Here is a 21718-nt window from a genome sequence, read left to right as displayed (position 1 = left end):
GCAGCCCAGTCCTCCCTCTGTTATTGGGGTGTATAATATGGCTGCTCTATAGTATCTCACCACTGAGGGGCAGCCCAGTTCTGTTATTGGCGTGTATAATATGGCTGCTCTATAGTATCTCACCACTGAGGGGCAGCCCAGTTCTGTTATTGGGGTGTATAATATGGCTGCTCTATAGTATCTCCCCACTGAGGGGCCGCCCAGTTCTGTTATTGGGGTGTATAATATGGCTGCTCTATAGTATCTCCCCACTGAGGGGCAGCCCAGTCTTGTTATTGGGATGTATAATATGGCTGCTCTATAGTATCTCACCACTGAGGGGCAGCCCAGTCCTCCCTCTGTTATTGGGGTGTATAATATGGCTGCTCTATAGTATCTCACCACTGAGGGGCAGCCCAGTCCTCCCTCTGTTATTGGGATGTATAATATGGCTGCTCTATAATATCTCACCACTGAGGGGCAGCCCAGTTCTGTTATTGGGGTGTATAATATGGCTGCTCTATAGTATCTCACCACTGAGGGGCAGCCCAGTCCTCCCTCTGTTATTGGGATGTATAATATGGCTGCTCTATAGTATCTCACCACTGAGGGGCAGCCCAGTTCTGTTATTGGGGTGTATAATATGGCTGCTCTATAGTATCTCCCCACTGAGGGGCAGCCCAGTCCTGTTATTGGGGTGTATAATATGGCTGCTCTATAGTATCTCACCACTGAGGGGCAGCCCAGTCCTCCCTCTTATTGGGGTGTATAATATGGCTGCTCTATAGTATCTCACTACTGAGGGGCAGCCCAGTCCTCCCTCTGTTATTGGGGTGTATAATATGGCTGCTCTATAGTATCTCACCACTGAGGGGCAGCCCAGTCCTCCCTCTGTTATTGGGGTGTATAATATGGCTGCTCTATAGTATCTCACTACTGAGGGGCAGCCCAGTCCTCCCTCTGTTATTGGGATGTATAATATGGCTGCTCTATAATTTCTCACCACTGAGGGGCCGCCCAGTCCTCCCTCTGTTATTGGGGTGTATAATATGGCTGCTCTATAGTATCTCACCACTGAGGGGCAGCCCAGTCCTCCCTCTGTTATTGGGATGTATAATATGGCTGCTCTATAATTTCTCACCACTGAGGGGCCGCCCAGTCCTCCCTCTGTTATTGGGGTGTATAATATGGCTGCTCTATAGTATCTCACCACTGAGGGGCAGCCCAGTCCTCCCTCTGTTATTGGGGTGTATAATATAACTGCTCTATAGTATCTCACCACTGAGGGGCAGCCCAGTCCTCCCTCTGTTATTGGGGTGTATAATATAACTGCTCTATAGTATCTCACCACTGAGGGGCCGCCCAGTCCTCCCTCTGTTATTGGGGTGTATAATATGGCTGCTCTATAGTATCTCACCACTGAGGGGCAGCCCAGTTCTGTTATTGGCGTGTATAATATGGCTGCTCTATAGTATCTCACCACTGAGGGGCAGCCCAGTTCTGTTATTGGGGTGTATAATATGGCTGCTCTATAGTATCTCCCCACTGAGGGGCAGCCCAGTCTTGTTATTGGGGTGTATAATATGGCTGCTCTATAGTATCTCACCACTGAGGGGCAGCCCAGTCCTCCCTCTGTTATTGGGGTGTATAATATAACTGCTCTATAGTATCTCCCCACTGAGGGGCAGCCCAGTTCTGTTATTGGGGTGTATAATATGGCTGCTCTATAGTATCTCCCCACTGAGGGGCAGCCCCAGGGCCGGCGTCAGCACCCGGCACAGCGGGCAAATGCCGGGGCCCTGGGGAGAGAGGGGGGCCCACTCATGCTGTCATAGATACAGCTGGGAGAGCAGAGCAGGAGATAACATGCTCTCTTGGCCTATAAAGTCACTGCTGGCTGCGTTCTCTTAACCCCTATGTGCCAGCTCTGACACAAGCATCTTATCACTCAGTGAGTGCAGCCAGGCAGGCACAAATAGGGGTTAAGAGAAGGCAGCCAGTGTGACATTGTTTGTGGGGGGAGAGAGCACATTCTCTGCTCTGATCTCCGCCCCTGGCTGGCTGCCGTGCTGCTGAAGTTATGAGGCAGATTCAGGAGGAGCTCCTAGTCCTACCAGTGCATGAGTGAGTGGCGCTGCTATATACTATGTGGGCAGCGCTGCTATATACTACGTGGGCTGCTATATGCTACGTGGGCTGCTATATACTACATGGGCTGCTATATACTACGTGGGCAGTGTTATATACTACATGGCTGTGTTTATATGCGATCATGAATCGGGGTATGTGTTAAAGGGGGGCCCACTGAGACTCTTTCGCCCGGGGCCCTCAAAAACCTGGAGCCGGCCCTGCTGGAGGTTGTCCTTTGGCTAATTAGGCATACGGGATGTGTACACATCTAAAGTATTAGATCCATCTAACTTAGGACACTGCCCTACCCGTATATTATTGATACATTGTGTGTGTGGGCCTTTTTTTGGGAGCTCTACTTTTTATCCATTATGGATATAATCTCTATACGCCTATAGAGCACATCTTATTGTTTTTGAGCCCTGAACAGCTGTATATTGTTTATTCATTGATATCACATATTGTAGTGTGAATCTACATGCTATATCTGTATGTATTGTCTGGTATGAAGTCATTTTCTGGGTCTTGGGGGGGTATTCCCTATTTGGGATATGTACCGTTTTGGTTTTTAAATGTTTTTAATTGTTTGCAGTGTCTTGTTTGACCTTAATAAAATTTGTTATATTATTTTTTTTTATTCAAATAAATTTTTATTAAGAATAACAAGATAAATGACATGTTACATTCTCATTTTCAATACAAAGCTTTCCCCCCCCCCTTCAAACATTCCCCTTCAATCCCACCACCCCCCCAACCCCACCCAACAAAGCAGCTCACCTTGCTTAGCACTTCCATCATTAGACCAATATACTATCTAATCCCTCGGCCAATAATATAAGCCACATTTAACATTACCATTAATTAGGAACCTTAATTAACTCTCCCTCTATAATACCCCTATCCCATAGCAATCCACGGAGACCACATTTTATTGAACATTTCGATTTTCCCTCTTTTTTTATAAAACCCCTTTTTCAGTGTCAGGCCCTGCTTCACATACTGGAGGAACTCTCCTCTTGACGGCGGTTCTTCCCTAATCCAATTTCGAGCTATTACCTTCCTAGCCATGTATAACAATCTGGCTATAGCTATCTTCAGGTTGTTATCCACTCCAATCTCATCCACACATCCCAACAAGCACACAAGTGGATCCCTTGGCACCTTACATCCATACGCACCTTCCATACGACTCAAAACTACCACCCAAAAAGCAGCCAGTCTCGGACACGTCCACATCATATGGAGTATATCAGCATCTGCAGTTTTACACCTCGGGCATTCAGAATCATCACGCAAACCAGCCTTATATAGCACCATCGGTGACTTATAAACCCTGTGTATCACATAGAGCTGTGACAGTCTATACGGTTCGCTCAGTGACAATCGTGGGACCCATTCTAGCACCGACTCCCAAGTCTCGTTCTCCATTGGACCCAGATCCCTCTCCCACTTAGCTCTCGCCATTATTGGAAACCCCAATAGGAAAGTGTGCAACAGATCTTTATACAAAGTAGATATGACTCCCCCAGTAGTCCCTTCATTACACACATACTCCAGTACTATATCCCTCTGAATTCCAATACCTCCGTTTCTACTCTGAGCTCCAAAAGCATGCCTCATCCGCAAATACTGAAATTCCCCCACAGTCCCAAGACCAAATTCCGCCTGTAATTGGGAAAATGATTTCAATTCACCACGCTCAATTATTTGATACACGTACTGAATCCCTTTGACCTGCCATTCTGTCAGTACCCCCAGTGCCTCAAACTCCTGTAAGTTGCTGTTATGCCATAGCGGTGAGAATCTAGTCAAATCCGTGACCCCCGGTATATGTCTCAGCCTACCCCACAGCCTGCGTATCAACAACACAGTTGGGTATAATTTCCCCAGAGCCCCCAGGGATCCATCCTCCAAACATTGTACCACTGGCCTTCTTTTTGTCACCACTTCCATCAGCTGCTGTACCGCCCCAGATGACCCTTCATGCGCCCAGCCTTTTAAATGCTGACTCTGGGCTGCAAGATAATATATTTCAGGGTTAGGCAATGCCAATCCCCCATCTTCCTTGGGTCGCTGAAGTGTCTCCAGTTTGATACGCGGATGCTGTCTCCCCCATATCAAATTCCTGAACAGAGAGTTAATCTGTCTAAATCTCCCACGTGGTATCCAAACTGGCGCATTATGAAGAATATACAGTATTTTTGGCATCAAAATCATTTTAATAAGATTCACCCTACCTACCACAGATAAATGCAGTTTAAGCCAAGCATCCGCTTTCGCTTTAAGAACACCTAAGATTGGAGTCAGATTTCTATGTATATACTCAGTGACCGGCATAGATACCCATATTCCAAGGTACTTAAATTGGCTAGTCACCTCCAGTCGCCCATCCTCCAGTGGCTCCCCACCATCATCATCCACCTTAAACAAGACAGACTTACTCCAGTTTATCCTAAGTCCCGACACCGATCCGAAACGCTCAATAATCCCAATGGCTCCCTCCAAGGACGTACCCGGGTCAGCCAGAAATAGCAGAATGTCATCCGCATACAACGCCACCCTTTCTTCAATCATCCCATATTTAAACCCAGTCACCTCATCAGATCGTCGAAGCTTAGCAGCCAGTGGTTCCACATCCAGAGCAAACAAAAGAGGAGAGAGCGGACACCCCTGTCTCGTCCCTTTAGCCAGTTGTATGGTCTGTGATAACTCCCCATTTACCCTAACCCTAGCCATCGGCATCGAGTACATCATAGTAACATAGTAACATAGTTAGTAAGGCCGAAAAAAGACATTTGTCCATCCAGTTCAGCCTATATTCCATCATAATAAATCCCCAGATCTACATCCTTCTACAGAACCTAATAATTGTATGATACAATATTGCTCTGCTCCAGGAACACATCCAGGCCTCTCTTGAACCCCTCGACTGAGTTCGCCATCACCACCTCCTCAGGCAAGCAATTCCAGATTCTCACTGCCCTAACAGTAAAGAATCCTCTTCTATGTTGGTGGAAAAACCTTCTCTCCTCCAGACGCAAAGAATGCCCCCTTGTGCCCGTCACCTTCCTTGGTATAAACAGATCCTCAGCGAGATATTTGTATTGTCCCCTTATATACTTATACATGGTTATTAGATCGCCCCTCAGTCGTCTTTTTTCTAGACTAAATAATCCTAACTTCGCTAATCTATCTGGGTATTGTAGTTCTCCCATCCCCTTTATTAATTTTGTTGCCCTCCTTTGTACTCTCTCTAGTTCCATTATATCCTTCCTGAGCACCGGTGCCCAAAACTGGACACAGTACTCCATGTGCGGTCTAACTAGGGATTTGTACAGAGGCAGTATAATGCTCTCATCATGTGTATCCAGACCTCTTTTAATGCACCCCATGATCCTGTTTGCCTTGGCAGCTGCTGCCTGGCACTGGCCGCTCCAGGTAAGTTTATCATTAACTAGGATCCCCAAGTCCTTCTCCCTGTCAGATTTACCCAGTGGTTTCCCATTCAGTGTGTAATGGTGATATTGATTCCCTCTTCCCATGTGTATAACCTTACATTTATCATTGTTAAACCTCATCTGCCACCTTTCAGCCCAAGTTTCCAACTTATCCAGATCCATCTGTAGCAGAATACTATCTTCTCTTGTATTAACTGCTTTACATAGTTTTGTATCATCTGCAAATATCGATATTTTACTGTGTAAACCTTCTACCAGATCATTAATGAATATGTTGAAGAGAACAGGTCCCAATACTGACCCCTGCGGTACCCCACTGGTCACAGCGACCCAGTTAGAGACTATACCATTTATAACCACCCTCTGCTTTCTATCACTAAGCCAGTTACTAACCCATTTACACACATTTTCCCCCAGACCAAGCATTCTCATTTTGTGTACCAACCTCTTGTGCGGCACGGTATCAAACGCTTTGGAAAAATCGAGATATACCACGTCCAATGACTCACCGTGGTCCAGCCTATAGCTTACCTCTTCATAAAAACTGATTAGATTGGTTTGACAGGAGCGATTTCTCATAAACCCATGCTGATATGGAGTTAAACAGTTATTCTCATTGAGCTAATCCAGAATAACATCCCTCAGAAACCCTTCAAATATTTTACCAACAATAGAGGTTAGACTTACTGGCCTATAATTTCCAGGTTCACTTTTAGAGCCCTTTTTGAATATTGGCACCACATTTGCTATGCGCCAATCCTGCGACACAGACCCTGTCGCTATAGAGTCCCTAAAAATAAGAAATAATGGTTTATCTATTACATTACTTAGTTCTCTTAGTACTCGTGGGTGTATGCCATCCGGACCCGGAGATTTATCTATTTTAATCTTATTTAGCCGGTTTCGCACCTCTTCTTGGGTTAGATTGGTGACCCTTAATATAGGGTTTTCATTGTTTCTTGGGATTTCACCTAGCATTTCATTTTCCACCGTGAATACCGTGGAGAAGAAGGTGTTTAATATGTTAGCTTTTTCCTCGTCATCTACAACCATTCTTTCCTCACTATTTTTCAAGGGGCCTACATTTTCAGTTTTTATTCTTTCACTATTGATATAGTTGAAGAACTGTTTGGGATTAGTTTTACTCTTCTTAGCAATGTGCTTCTCTGTTTCCTTTTTGGCAGCTTTAATTAGTTTTTTTAGATAAAGTATTTTTCTCCCTATAGTTTTTTAGAGCTTCAATGGTGCCATCCTACTTTAGTAGTGCAAATGCTTCCTTTTTACTGTTAATTGCCTGTCTTACTTCTTTGTTTAGCCACATTGGGTTTTTCCCATTTCTAGTCCTTTTATTCCCACAAGGTATAAACCGCTTACACTGCCTATTTAGGATGTTCTTAAACATTTCCCATTTATTATCTGTATTCTTATTTCTGAGGATATTGTCCCAGTCTACCAGATTAAGGGCATCTCTAAGCTGTTCAAACTTTGCCTTCCTAAAGTTCAATGTTTTTGTGACTCCCTGACAAGTCCCCCTAGTGAAAGACAGGTGAAACTGTACAATATTGTGGTCGCTATTTCCTAAATGCCCAACCACCTGCAGATTTGTTATTCTGTCAGGTCTATTAGATAGTATTAGGTCTAAAAGTGCTGCTCCTCTGGTTGGATTCTGCACCAATTGTGAAAGATAATTTTTCTTGGTTATTAGCAGAAACCTGTTGCCTTTATGGGTTTCACAGGTTTCTGTTTCCCAGTTAATATCCGGGTAGTTAAAGTCCCCCATAACCAGGACCTCATTATGGGTTGCAGCTTCATCTATCTGCTTTAGAAGTAGACTTTCCATGGTTTCTGTTATATTTGGGGGTTTGTAACAGACCCCAATGAGAATTTTGTTACCATTTTTCCCTCCATGAATTTCGACCCATATGGACTCGACATCCTCATTTCCTTCGCTAATATCCTCCCTTAAAGTGGACTTTAGACAAGACTTTACATAGAGACAAACCCCTCCTCCTCTCCGATTTTTACGATCCTTTCTAAACAGACTGTAACCCTGTAAGTTAACTGCCCAGTCATAGCTTTCATCTAACCATGTCTCGGTTATTCCCACTATGTCAAAGTTACCTGTAGATATTTCTGCTTCTAGTTCTTCCATCTTGTTTGTCAGGCTTCTGGCGTTTGCGAGCATGCAGTTTAGAGGATTTTGTTTTGTTCCAATCTCCTTGCTGTGGATTGTTTTAGAAATGTTCTTACCTCCCTTCTGAGTATGTTTTCCTGGGTCTTCTTTGTTCGAGTCTAATGTTTTTCTTCCCGTCCCCTCTTCTTCTAGTTTAACGCCCTCCTGATGAGTGTAGCGAGTCTTCTGGCGAATGTGTGTTTCCCAGGTTTGTTGAGGTGTAGTCCGTCTCTGGCGAGGAGTCCATCGTACAAGTAATTCACACCGTGGTCCAGGAATCCGAATCCTTGTTGTCTGCACCATCGTCTTAGCCAGTTGTTTGCATCAAGGATCCTGTTCCATCTCCTGGTGCCATGCCCGTCTACTGGAAGGATAGAAGAAAAAACTACCTGTGCATCCAGTTCCTTTACTTTCTTCCCCAACTCTTCAAAGTCCTTGCAGATTGTCGGTAGGTCCTTCCTTGCCGTGTCATTGGTGCCAACATGTATCAGAAGAAATGGGTGGACGTCCTTGGAGCTGAAGAGCTTTGGTATCCTATCGGTCACATCCTTGATCATCGCACCTGGAAGGCAGCATACTTCTCTTGCAGTTATGTCCGGTCTGCAGATGGCTGCTTCGGTGCCTCTCAGTAGTGAGTCTCCCACCACCACCACTCTTCGTTGCTTCTTGGCTGTACTTTTTGCTGTCACTTGTTGCTGTGTGCCCTTTTCTTTTTTGCTTGCTGGTATTGCTTCATCCTTAGGTGTGCCATCTTCATCCTCTACAAAGATTTGATATCGGTTCTTCAGTTGTGTGGTTGGTGATTTCTCCATGGTCTTCTTGCTTCTTTTGGTCACATGCTTTCACTCATCTGCTTTTGGAGGTTCTCTGACACTTTTTTAACCTTCTGTGACCAGTAGAGATGCTTCTGTTCTGTCTAGAAAGTCTTCATTCTCTTTGATGAGTTTCAAAGTTGCTATTCTTTCTTCCAGACCCCGCACCTTTTCTTCTAAAAGGGCCACTAGTCTACACTTCTGGCAGGTGAAATTGGATTCTTCTTCTGGTCGATCTGTGAACATGTAGCAGATGCTGCAGCTCACCATGTAGGTTGTCACATCTGCCATGTTGCTCCTAGATCCTGCTGACTTGCTGTGTGTTTTCCTTCTTGTGTAATCTACTCAGCCAAGCTCTCTTGCAATAATGTCCTACAGGCAAAAATTTGGTGATGCTTTCCAAGCAGCTGGTCCCGGCTGTACCCAACGATCTTCTAGCTTAGGGAGACTCTTCGCTTTTCCCAGAAGGCACCTGGAATATGCAAATTAGCCTCCTCAAGCTTGAATCCCTGGTTTCAAATCAGTCGAATCCAGGATATGAACTGCGGTCCAAACCCCATACTCCGGAGCACCTGCCAGAGATATCCCCACTCCACACTATCGAACGCCTTATGAGCGTCTAAAGATGCAATAACTCTCTGGCCACAGTTGTCGGATCTGAGTTGCAAATTCATATACAGCCTTCGTAAGTTGATCGCAGTGGACTGATCAGGCATAAAGCCGGACTGGTCTGAGTGCACCAGGCCGGAAATAACACTTGTCAACCTCATCGCCAACACCTTAGCCAGAAGTTTAACGTCTGTAGTAAGCAAGGAGATTGGCCGATATGAATCCGGCTGTGTCGGGTCCTTCCCCTCCTTAGGAATCACCACTATTATGGCCTCCCGCATAGATGCCGGTAGACGACCGCCACTCCTAGCCTCCTCCAGAAGTACCCTTAATTTAGGGATCAGCACTTCCCCAAAGTTTTTATAAATTTCAGCAGGAAATCCATCTACGCCAGGTGCCTTCCCATTAGCCATAGACTGCAGTGCCCGACCCAATTCCTCCTCCGTAATGGGAGCTTCCAAATCTTCTCTATCTATGTCACTCAGCCTTGGGAGCTCCAATTCCTCAAGGAACGCCACCATGTCCTCCACCGACCCATCTACCTGAGAGGAATATAGGTCCGCATAAAAATCCGCACAAAAGGCCAAAATCTCTGAAGTCTCAGAGACAGCCACACCGCTCCCCGATACCAAAGAATGAACAAAGGAAGTGTTTCTCTGGGCAGAAGCCACCATCGATAGCAAATGACCCACAGATTCGCCATCCTGGTAAAAAGCCAGATTCATGAATTCCCTCTTCCTTTCAGCCTTGCCGAGCAATACCTCCTCCAACTGACTCTGAGCTGCCTTTAGCCTCCTCCCAGCTTCCGGAGTACCCGCTATTACCATCTCATCCTCGGCTATTCTCAGCCCTTCAACCGCCAACCTCTCTGTCTCTCTTGATTTCCTCTTACACCTGCTAATATCCCTGAACAGCAGTCCCCTCAAGTACGCCTTCATGGCTTCCCACACAGTAAGAACATCTACACTTCCCTCGTTGATCTCAAAAAATTCCACCAACTCCTTCTTTATCTTTTCCAAGTCCATACTGTGTAGCCAATTAGGGTGAATCTTCCACTCCTTCCTGCTCCCGATCCGTGTCCCCACCAGCCGAAATTCCACCTCAACTGGACTATGGTCTGAAAGAGCCCTAGGCAAATATCTCACCTCCCCTACCATCGTGTCCAGTAAACAGTTACCCAGCGCCAAGTCAATCCTAGACAAAGTACCATGAGCTGGCGAGTAGCATGAGTACGTCCTTTCCCCAATATGTCTAACTCTCCATAAATCAATCATACCTACTTCCCGGACATAGGTCCCAAACATAGTGATATGTCCCCCTGTTCTATTCTGGGGATTTTTGTTTTTATCCCAAAAGTCATCACAGATATTATTAAGGTCGCCAATAATTAGAGATGGTAACGGTCCCCAACGCTCTACCCTCTCCAGCACCTCTCTTATCTTCTTACTTGAGTATGGGGGCGGAATATACATTGCCGCTATACACATCAACACTCCATTTATTTTACATTTCACCACCACATACTGACCATCCACATCCTCTTTTACCATTACCTCCTCATACTGCACCCCCGCAGGTATTAACACAGACACACCCCTAGAATACGTCGAGAAAGTAGAATGATACGCCCTCTGTATCCAGCGCCTATTCAATACGTTTACCCTCTCCCGCACTAAATGTGTCTCCAGCAGACATATCATTGAGACCTTCTGTTCTCGGACATACTGCAGACTTGCCGCCCGCCGTGTTTTATCCGCCAGACCTCTCACATTCCAACTCAATATTTTAATACAATCTCCCATAATGTGGCTCATCATTTCTTAAAGTATCCAATTTCCCAAGTATGAGCTGCCCCAACCCTCCCACCTCCCCTGCCCCCTCCCAACTTGCCCCCCTAACCCCCCCAATATAACGCATTCTTCCTCTCATCAAGAGTGGGGCTCCACTGCCCACTGCGAACACTCTCCCTTACTTAACCCTCTCCATTCGCGTCCCGCTGCCATAGCAATCACAATTGCCCCCCCAACTTTCACTTTATTATTCATTTCAACTTATATTAACATATAGAAAAAGTACCAAACCAGTTCACAGTACCCAGCATAACCCTCCTCCCCCGTACTTAGTAGTTGGTACTGTCCCCTCCGGCCATTCCTTCAATATGGCCCAGCAAAACCCCCAACAGTTGCTCAACTCTTTAACCATTGCTAACTATCGACAGAGAAAACAAATCCCAATTGGATCTCGCCGAAATGTCAGTCGCCCATTCCCTTAAGTTTTTTCTCATGAGTATCAAGCCACTGGGTAGCGTCCTCCGGCGTCAAGAAAAAGTGGGTCTTATTAAAAGCCACCAGTCTCAGCTTGGCAGGAAACATCACTGAGTACTGCACTCCCAGCTCCCTCAGTCGCCGCTTGACTCCAGTAAACTTCATCCGCTGTTTCTGAACCGCAGCGGAATAATCCAGATAAATGGCGATTTTCTGACCTCCAGCCGTCAGATCCTCCATCTCTCTAGCCTTTCTAAGGATAATGTCTCTGTCTCTGTAATTGAGTATTTTAGCAAGCATGGTACGGGGATTCGCTCCTGGGGCAGGGGGCTGCGGCGGGACCCTATGAGCCCGTTCAACAGCAAAAACTTTAGTCAACACTGTGTTCCCAATCTTCTCCAGCAGCCAGTTCTCCACAAACTCAGTGGGATTTCTCCCCTCAGTCTTTTCAGGCAGCCCCACTATACGTATATTATTTCTTCTGGATCTATTTTCCAGATCCTCATTTTTAGCAGCGAGCTCGGCTATTGCTTGGGCGAACTTCTTTTCAGCTTTTTGTAGCTTAACTATGTGATCTTCTGCCGTGCTCACCCTCTCCTCCACCACTCCTATATGTTTGTCCATTTTCTGCAGAGCCGCATTAATCTGTGCCGTGTCCCCTTTAACTTCCTGCATCTGCTGGGCCAAGGAGTTCAGGGATTGCTGACATGAAGAGATCAGGGTGATTACATCCCTAAGGGTCGGCTCCTCTCCCTGTGATATGGCTTCAGGTCCCCCACTAGCCCCAGCCATGCTGCCTCTCTCCTTCCCCCTCTGTACCTCATGCTGCTCAGCCTTGCTTGCTTCCTCCTCCTCCTGGTCAGCTCCAGCTCCAGCTCCTGGTTCTGCCTCCTCAGCAGCCTCCACTCTGGCATACTGCTGCAGCTTTGCGGCCACCTCCATGCGCCGCTGACATGCGGCGTTCTCCTTCTCGGCGTCCTCCCTAGCATTGGCACCATCTTGGCCGGCTCCTGCATCGCTGGTGCCAGCGTCTTTCTGCCGCCTCCTGGTCATCGCTGCCGACTCCGGACCCGCCGCTCCGCACCGCTGCACTCTCCGGACCTTCAGCCAGCCGGATTTAGGTGAGTTTACCCGAAAATCGGGGTTAAAGCAGGATTTTTGTCCTTCTGGCAGCAGGAGCACTCTTCCCTGCTTCCACTCACATGGCCAGCTAGGACACGCCCCCCATTTGTTATATTATTTATCTAGGATTTATTATTTTTTGGTGATCCCTGGTGTTGTGTATGTATCTTTTCTTCCTTTTCATTACTCTGGTTTGACATACTCCAGGTGGATCCCAGTCTTTTGATAATACGATGGTGCCCTCCATCCCTGTTTTCTTCTGTACAAATGGAGGACCAACAACAGTAATGGACGACCAACAAAGATTTTACTCCAGGAGCAATTCATATAGTGGTCCATGAGGTCCAGCATCAAATTCAGGTGTGACTCCAGTTTGGCCCAAATGGGCTCATGCCCAGACCCCAGAATATGATGCGGGCCATCACTATAGTGTGAGCTCAGTGGCCCAAAGTCATTTAAACCTTTCAATAACGCCCCTTCAGTGCCCGTTTTTGTTACAGTTTTATAACTTTTGTAGCTGTTTTATGCGTATTCACATCAGGGCACCTAACTGCATTGTATTTTATTATTGTTATTTTTTTCATTAACCCCTTCCCGACCTTTGACGCACCGTATGCATCATGAAAACCTGTGCCATTCCGACCTGTGACGCAGCATATGCGTCATGGCAGGATTGGGCTCCTGGAGGCCGAGTGAAAGGGTTAACTGTAATTTCACCTGGCCTGCAGGGACACGGGGAGTTGTACTTTAGCCCAAGGGGGCTTCAACCCCCCCCCTCCCCCCCTCCCCCCCCCGTGGCTACGGTTGCTCTGATTGGCTGTTGAAAGTGACCTTTCACTTTCAATCAGAGCGATAGTAATATTTCACCAATGAAAATTGGTGAAATATTACAATCCACCCATGGCTGGAGATCGTGATCTGACCCCCCCCACCGCCACCGATCTCCTCCCCTCCGGTCCTCCGTCCTGTCATCTACTGTCCCCCGCTCCCCTCCGATCTCCTGTCCGCCCCACCCCCCGCTGTCCGCTCCCCTCCCGCTGTCCGATCACCCCTCCCCCCCCCTCATACTTACCGACCTGGGCCCCTCCCGGTGTCCGTCCGTGTGTTCGATGGGCGCCGCCATCTTCCAAATGCGCCCGCCGAATCTGCCGGCAGATTCGTTACAGGTACATTTTGATCACTGTGTAAAAAAAATAATAAATAAACCCCCCTTTATCACCCCCATGGATAGGGACAATAATAAAATAAAGAAAACATTTTTTTTTTCCTTTGCCCCACTAGGGTTAGGGTTAGGGTTGGTTCACACTGCGTCTAAGCAGTCCATTAGATGGACTACGTTACACCGTGTTTATGCCACGGTCCGTTACGGCCGCCATAGACAGCAATGTCGGATGCATCACTAGCGTCATTGAGTGACGGACCCGGAAACGCGGGCTGCAGCGTTTCCGGGTCCGTGTCTGCTAGTGCAGATAGAGCTAGCAGATGCTCTATCTGCGCTAGCGCAATGCAAACATTGGCACTTGCGCTAGCAGCCCGTTAGTGTATGTGCTGAACGGGCTGCTGCTAGCGCAGTGTGAACCTGGCCTTAGGGTTACGGCTAGAATTAGGGTTAGAATTAGGCTATGTGCACACGGTGCAGATTTGGCTGCAGATCCGCAGCGGATTGGCCGCTGCGGATTCGTAGCAGTTTTCCATCAGGTTTACAGTACCATGTAAACCTATGGAAAACCAAATCCGCTGTGCCCATGGTGCGGAAAGTACCGCGCGGGAACGCTGTGTTGTATTTTCCGCAGCATGTCAATTCTTTGTGTGGATTCCGCAGCGTTTTACACCTGTTCCTCAATAGGAATCCACAGGTGAAATCCACACAAAAAACACTGGAAATCAGCGGTAAATCCGCAGGTAAAATGCAGTGCCTTTTACCTGCGGATTTAAAAAAAAAAAAAAATTTTTTCAAAAAAAAATCTCACACGAATCCGCTACGTGGGCACATAGCCTTAGGGTTAGGGTTGGAATTAGGGCTAAGGTTGGAAATAGGGTTAAGATTAGGCTGTGGTTAGGGTTGTGGTTAGGGGTGTGTTGTGGTTAGGGTTGGGATTAGGGTTAGGATTAGGGTTGGGATTAGGGTTAGGGGTGTGTTGGGGTTAGGGTTGTGGTTAGGGGTGTGTTGGGGTTAGGGTTGTGATTAGGGTTATGGCTACAGTTGGGATTAGGGTTAGGGGTGTGTTGGGGTTAGTGTTAGAATTGAGGGGTTTCCACTGTTTAGGCACATCAGGGGTCTCCAAACGCAACATGGCGCCACCATTGATTCCAGTCAATCTTGCATTCAAAAAGTCAAATGGTTTTCCCTCCCTTCCGAGCCCCGACGTGCGCCCAAACAGTGGTTTACCCCCACACATGGGGTACCAGCATACTCAGAAAAAACTGGGCAACAATTATTGGGGTCCAATTGCTCCTGTTACCCTTATGAAAATAAAAAATTGCTTGCTAAAACAATTTTTGAGGAAAGAAAAATGATTTTTTATTTTCACGGCTCTGCGTTGTAAACTTCTGTGAAGCACTTGGGGGTTCAAAGTGCTCACCACATATCTAGATAAGATCCTTGGGGTCTAGTTTCCAAAGTAGGGTCACTTGTGGGGGGTTTCTACTGTTTAGGCACATCAGGGGCTCTGCAAACGCAACGTGACGCCCGCAGACCATTACATCAAGGCTGCATTTCAAAAGTCACTACTTCCCTTCCGAGCCCAGACGTGTGCCCAAACAGTGGTTTACCCCCACATATGGGGTATCAGTGTACTCAGGACATACTCGCCAACAACTATTGGGGTCCAATTTCTCCTGTTACCCTTGTGAAAATAAAAAAATGCTTGCTAAAACATCATTTTTGAGAAAGAAACATGATTTTTTATTTTCACGGCTCTGCGCTGTAAACGTCTGTGAAGCACTTGGGGGTTCAAAGTGCTCACCACATATCTAGATAAGTTCCTTGGGGGGTCTAGTTTCCAAAGTAGGGTCACTTGTGGGGGGTTTCTACTGTTTAGGCACATCAGGGGCTCTGCAAACGCAACATGACGCCCACAAACCATTCCATCAAAGTCTGCATTTCAAAAGTCACTACTTCCCTTCCGAGCCCCGACGTGTGCCCAAACAGTGGTTTACCCCCACATATGGGGTATCACCGTACTCAGGACAAACTCGGCAACAACTATTGGGGTCCAATTTCTCCTGTTACCCTTGTGAAAATAAAAAATTGCTTGCTAAAACATCATTTTTGAGGAAAGAAACATGATTTTTTATTTTCACGGCTCTGTGTTGTAAACTTCTGTGAAGCACTTGGGGGTTCAAAGTGCTCACCACATATCTAGATAAGTTCCTTGGGGAGTCTAGTTTCCAAAGTGGGGTCATTTGTGGGGGGGTTCTACTGTTTAGGCACATCAGGGGCTCTGCAAACGCAACGTGTCGACCGCAGACCATTCCATCAAAGTCTGCATTTCAAAAGTCACTACTTCCCTTCTGAGCCCCAACGTGTGCCCAAACAGTGGTTTACCCCCACATATGGGGTATCAGCGTACTCAGGACAAACTGGACAACAACTTTTGGGGTCCAATTTCTCTTGTTACTCTTGTGAAAATAAAAATTGTGGGCTACAAAATAATTTTTGAGGAAAGAAAAATGATTTTTTATTTTCACGGCTCTGCGTTATAAACTTCTGTGAAGCACTTGAGGGTTTAAAGTGGTCACCGCACATCTAGATTAGTTCCTTGGGAGGTCTAGTTTCCAAAATGGGGTTACATGTGGGGAAGCTCCAATGTTTAGGCAAACAGGGGCTCTCCAAACGCAACATGGTGTCAGCTAACGATTGGAGCTAATTTTTCATTCAAAAAGTCAAATGGCGCTCCTTCCCTTCCGAGCCCTGCCGTGTGCCCAAACAGTGGTTACCCCTACATGTGAGGTATCAGTGTACTCAGGAGAAATTGCCCAACACATTTTAGGATCCATTTTATCCTGTTACCCATGTGAAAATGAAAAAAATTGAGGCTAAAAGAATTTTTTCGTGAAAAAAAAGTACTTTTTCATTTTTATGGATCAATTTGTGAAGCACCTGGGGGATCAACGTGCTCACTATCCATCTAGATAAGCTCCTTGGGGGGTCTAGTTTCCAAAATGGGGTCAAATTTGGGGGAGCTTTAATGTTTAGGCACACAGGGGCTCTCCAAACGCGACATGGTGTCCGCTAAAGATTGGAGCCAATTTTTCATTGAAAAAGTCAAATGGCGCTCCTTCCCTTCCGAGCCCTGTCGTGCGCCCAAACAGTGGTTCCCCCCCACATATGGGGCATCGGTGTAATCAGGAAAAATTGTACAATAACTTTTGGTGTCCAGTTTCTCTTTTTACCCTTGGGAAAATAAAAAAATTGTTGCTAAAACATAATTTTTGTGACTAAAAAGTTAAATGTTCATTTTTTCCTTCCATGTTGCTTCTGCTGCTGTGAAGCACCTGAAGGGTTAATAAACTTCTTGAATGTGGTTTTGAGCACCTTGAGGGGTGCAGTTTTTAGAATGGTGTCACTTTTGGGTATTTTCAGCCATATAGACCCCTCAAACTGATGGTTTTGTAAATTTTGCTGTAAAAATGAGAAATCGCTGGTCAAATTTTAACCCTTATAACTTCCAAGCAAAAAAAAAATTTGGTTCCAAAATTGTGCTGATGTAAAGTAGACATGTGGGTAATGTTATTTATTAACTATTTTGTGTCACATAACTCTCTCGTTTAACAGAATAAAAATTCAAAATTTGAAAATTGCAAAATTTTCAAAATTGTAGCCAAATTTCCATTTTTTTCACGAATAAACGCAAAAATTATCGACCTAAATTTACCACTAACATGAAGCCCAATATGTCACAAAAAACAATCTCAGAACTGCTAGGATTCGTTGAAGCGTTCCTGAGTTATTACCTCATAAAGGGACAGTGGTCAGAATTATAAAAGACGGCCAGGTCATTAAGGTCAAAATAGGCTGGGTCATGAAGGGGTAAAGAAAGAAAAGAAATTGCCAAATAAGAAACCAACTTCAGCATCGGATTATCTCCAGTAATTGTAATTTTTCCATAAGATTTTCGGTATGTTTTTATATTGGTTCATCTTTTTTTCTACTCAGGGTCTTGCACTGAATAATCCTGTCCGTTAGTTCTTTTAATGTCAAATAATTTTACTGGTTCACCCACCAAGGATGGATAGAGAGAAGAAGAAGATGGAGGAGAGGATAATAAACCTCACCCTGGAGATAATCTTCCATCTTACTGGAGAGGTGAGAGGCTCTGGTGTCATCACATGACCTCATTATCTATGGGAATAACAGGATATGACCGGAGAGGTGAGAGGTTCTGATGTCATCGCATGACCTCATTATCTATGGGAATAACAGGATATGACCGGAGAGGAGAGAGGCTCTGATGTCATCACATGACCTCATTATCTATGGGAATAACGGGATATGACCGGAGAGGTGAGAGGCTCTGATGTCATCACATGACCTCATTATCTATGGGAATAACGGGATATGACCGGAGAGGTGAGAGGTTCTGATGTCATCACATGACCTCATTATCTATGGGAATAACGGGATATGACCGGAGAGATGAGAGGCTCTGATGTCATCACATGACCTCATTATCTATGGGAATAACGGGATATGACCGGAGAGGTGAGAGGCTCTGATGTCATCACATGACCTCATTATCTATGGGAATAACGGGATATGACCGGAGAGGTGAGAGGTTCTGATGTCATCACATGACCTCATTATCTATGGGAATAACGGGATATGACCGGAGAGGTGAGAGGCTCTGATGTCATCACATGACCTCATTATCTATGGGAATAACGGGATATGACCGGAGAGGTGAGAGGCTCTGATATCATCACATGAGCTCATTATCTACGGGAATAACGGGATATGACCGGAGAGGTGAGAGGCTCTGATATCATCACATGAGCTCATTATCTACGGGAATAACGGGATATGACCGGAGAGGTGAGAGGCTCTGATGTCATCACATGACCTCATTATCTATGGGAATAACGGGATATGACCGGAGAGGTGAGAGGCTCTGATATCATCACATGAGCTCATTATCTACGGGAATAACAGGGGATATGACCGGAGAGGTGAAAGGTTCTGATGTCATCACATGACCTCATTATCTATGGGAATAACAGGATATGACCGGAGAGGAGAGAGGTTCTGATGTCATCACATGACCTCATTATCTATGGGAATAACGGGATATGACCGGAGAGGTGAGAGGCTCTGATGTCATCACATTATTATTATTATTATACATTTTTATAGCGCCATTTATTCCATGGCGCTTTACATGTGAATACGGGGCAAATATAGACAAATACATTAAACATGAGCAGATAACAAGGCACACGAGTACATAAGGAGGGAGGACCCTGCCCGCGAGGGCTCACAGTCTGCAGGGGGTGGGTGAGGATACACTAGGAGAGGGAAGAGCTGGCTGTGCGGCTGTTCAGTAGGTTGAGGATCACTGCAGGCTGTAGGCTTGTCGGAAGAGATGAGTCTTCAGGTTCTTTTTGAAGGTTTCTATGGTAGGCGCAAGTCTGATGTGTTGGGGTAGAGAGTTCCAGAGTATGGGGGAAGCACGGGAGAAGTCTTGGATGCGGTTATGGGAAGAAGAGATGAGAGGGGAGTAGAGAAGGAGGTCTTGGGAGGATCGGAGGTCGCGTGTAGGTAGGTACCGGGAGACCATGTCACAGATGTATGGAGGAGACAGGTTGTGGATGGCTTTGTATGTCAGTGTGAGGGTTTTGAACTGGAGTCTCTGGGCGATAGGAAGCCAGTGAAGGGCTTGACACAGGGGAGAGGCTGGGGAATAGCGGGGGGACAGGTGGATTAGTCGGGCAGCAGAGTGTAGGATGGATTGGAGTGGTGCCAGAGTGCTAGAGGGGAGTCCAGAGAGTAGGAGGTTGCAGTAGTCGAGGCGGGAGATGATAAGGGCATGCACTAGCGTTTTTGCAGTGTTGCGGTCAAGGAAAGCACGGATCCGGGAAATATTTTTGAGTTTGAGACGACAGGAGGAGGCAAGGGCTTGGATATGTGGCTTGAAAGAGAGGGCAGAGTCGAGGATCACCCCGAGGCACCGGGCGTGTGGGACTGGGGATAGTGAGCAGCCATTGACATTGATGGATAGGTCTGGTGGAGGGGTAGAGTGAGATGGGGGAAAGATGATGAATTCTGTTTTGTCCATGTTCAGTTGTAGAAAGCGAGCAGAAAAGAAGGCTGAAATGGCAGACAGACAGTGCGGGATTTTGGTAAGCAAGGAGGAGAGGTCATGTCCGGAGAGGTAGATCTGCGTGTCGTCAGCGTAGAGATGGTACTGCATACCGTGGGATTCTATGAGCTGTCCCAGGCCGAAAGTGTAGATGGAGAAGAGTAGGGGTCCTAGAACAGAGCCTTGAGGAACACCGACTGACAAGGGGCGAAGTGAGGAGGTGGTGTGGGGGAGGGAGACACTGAATGTTCGGTCTGTCAGATATGACGAGATCCAGGAAAGGGCCAAGTCTGTGATGCCAAGGGATGAGAGGATTTGTAGCAAAAGGGAGTGGTCTACAGTGTCAAAGGCAGAAGACAAGTCCAGGAGAAGGAGGACAGAGTAGTGTCGCTTGCTCCTGGCAGTTAGTAGGTCATTGGTGACTTTAGTTAGGGCAGTTTCAGTTGAGTGATGGGAACGGAAGCCTGATTGTAACCGATCAAAGAGGGAGCAGGAGGAGAAGTGGGAGGACAGTTCAAGATGGACGTGTTGCTCCAGCAATTTGGAGGCATAAGGGAGAAGAGATATTGGGCGATAGCTAGACACAGAGGATGGGTCGAGGGAGGGCTTTTTGAGGATGGGTGTGATCTTGGCATGCTTGAAGGATGAGGGAAAGACACCTGTTGTGAGTGAGAGGTTGAAGAGGTGTGTTAGGGTTGGGATGAAGACCGTGGAAAGGTTAGGGATGAGGTGGGATGGGAGCGGGTCAAGCGTGCAGGTGGTGAGGTGTGATCTTGACAGGAGGGTGGAGAGCTGATCTTCTGTCATGGTGGAGAAGCTGGTTTTGGAGGAGCAGGGTTGAGCAGCTAAGAGGGGCAGTGGGAGCTGTGGGCCAAAGCTTTCTCTGATCGTGTCGATCTTCTGTTTAAAGAAAGAGGCGAAGTCATCAGCAGAAATGAGGGGGGAGGGAGGAGGTGCGGGGGGACGGAGTAGAGAATTGAAAGTGTTGAAAAGCTGTTTAGGGTTGTGGGACAGGGAGGATATGAGGGATGAGAAGTAAGTTTGTTTTGCGGCAGTGAGCGCAGACTTGAAGCTGGCGAGGGACTGCTTGTATGCAGTGAAGTGGTCGGCAGAGTGGGATCGCTTCCATCTCCGCTCAGCAATCCTGGAAGCCCGTCTCAATTCTTTGGTCAGGCTGGTCAGCCAGGGCTGCCTGTTAATTGTACGAGTTTTACTATGCATGAGTGGGGTGGCCGAATCGAGTGTTGTTGTTATTGTGGTGTTATAAAAAGTGGCAGCAGCATCTGTGTCATGAAGGGAGGCTATGTCTGTGAGAGGGAGAAGGGACTCAGAGAGTGATTGTAAGTTGAGATGTTTGAGATTTCTGCGAGGGTGAGTGAGTTTGTGGAGTGGGGGTTGCACACTAGGAGAGGAGAGGGACGAGAATGTCAGTAGGTTGTGGTCAGACAGGGGGAGGGGTGTGTTAGTGAGGTTAGTAAGGGAGCAGAGGCGGGTGAAGATGAGGTCCAGCGTGTGGCCATCTTTGTGAGTGGCCTCAGAGGACCATTGAGTGAGGCCAAAGGAGGCAGTCAGTGATAAAAGTTTAGAGGTAGCTGAGGTGAAAGTGTCAATGGGGACATTGAAATCACCCATGATGATAGTGGGGATGTCAACAGAGAGGAAATGAAGTAGCCAGGTGGTGAAGTGGTCGAGAAAGGTGGAGATGGCTAGTTCTGGGGGGCGGTAGATGACAGCCAGCTGGAGGTTGGAGGGGGAATAGATGCGGACAGAGTGCACCTCAAACGAGGGAAGAGTAGCGGAGGGTGGTAGCGGGATTGGAGTAAAGGAGCAGGTGTCGGACAGGAGCAAGCCAACTCCTCCACCGCGTTTGTTG

The 21718-nt window shown here is 46.7% G+C and overlaps 1 protein-coding gene across 2 annotated transcripts in view; it reads left to right on the top strand.

Moving 5' to 3' along the window:
- Positions 1-21718, top strand: part of LOC138656347 (gastrula zinc finger protein XlCGF66.1-like) — a 73757-nt gene that overhangs the window by 34759 nt on the left and 17280 nt on the right. For both annotated transcript variants that reach the window (XM_069743699.1, XM_069743698.1), the window contains exon 2: positions 17706-17855. In XM_069743699.1, the coding sequence (XP_069599800.1) occupies positions 17778-17855 (78 nt within the window). In that variant the 5' untranslated portion in view covers positions 17706-17777. The remainder of the gene's footprint in view (positions 1-17705; positions 17856-21718) is intronic.

Source organism: Ranitomeya imitator, unplaced genomic scaffold, assembly GCF_032444005.1.
Source record: "Ranitomeya imitator isolate aRanImi1 unplaced genomic scaffold, aRanImi1.pri SCAFFOLD_395, whole genome shotgun sequence".
Classification (NCBI taxonomy): Eukaryota; Metazoa; Chordata; class Amphibia; order Anura; family Dendrobatidae; genus Ranitomeya; species Ranitomeya imitator.
Note: the sequence above shows the minus strand (reverse complement) of the source record. Positions and strands in the feature narration are given on the sequence as shown.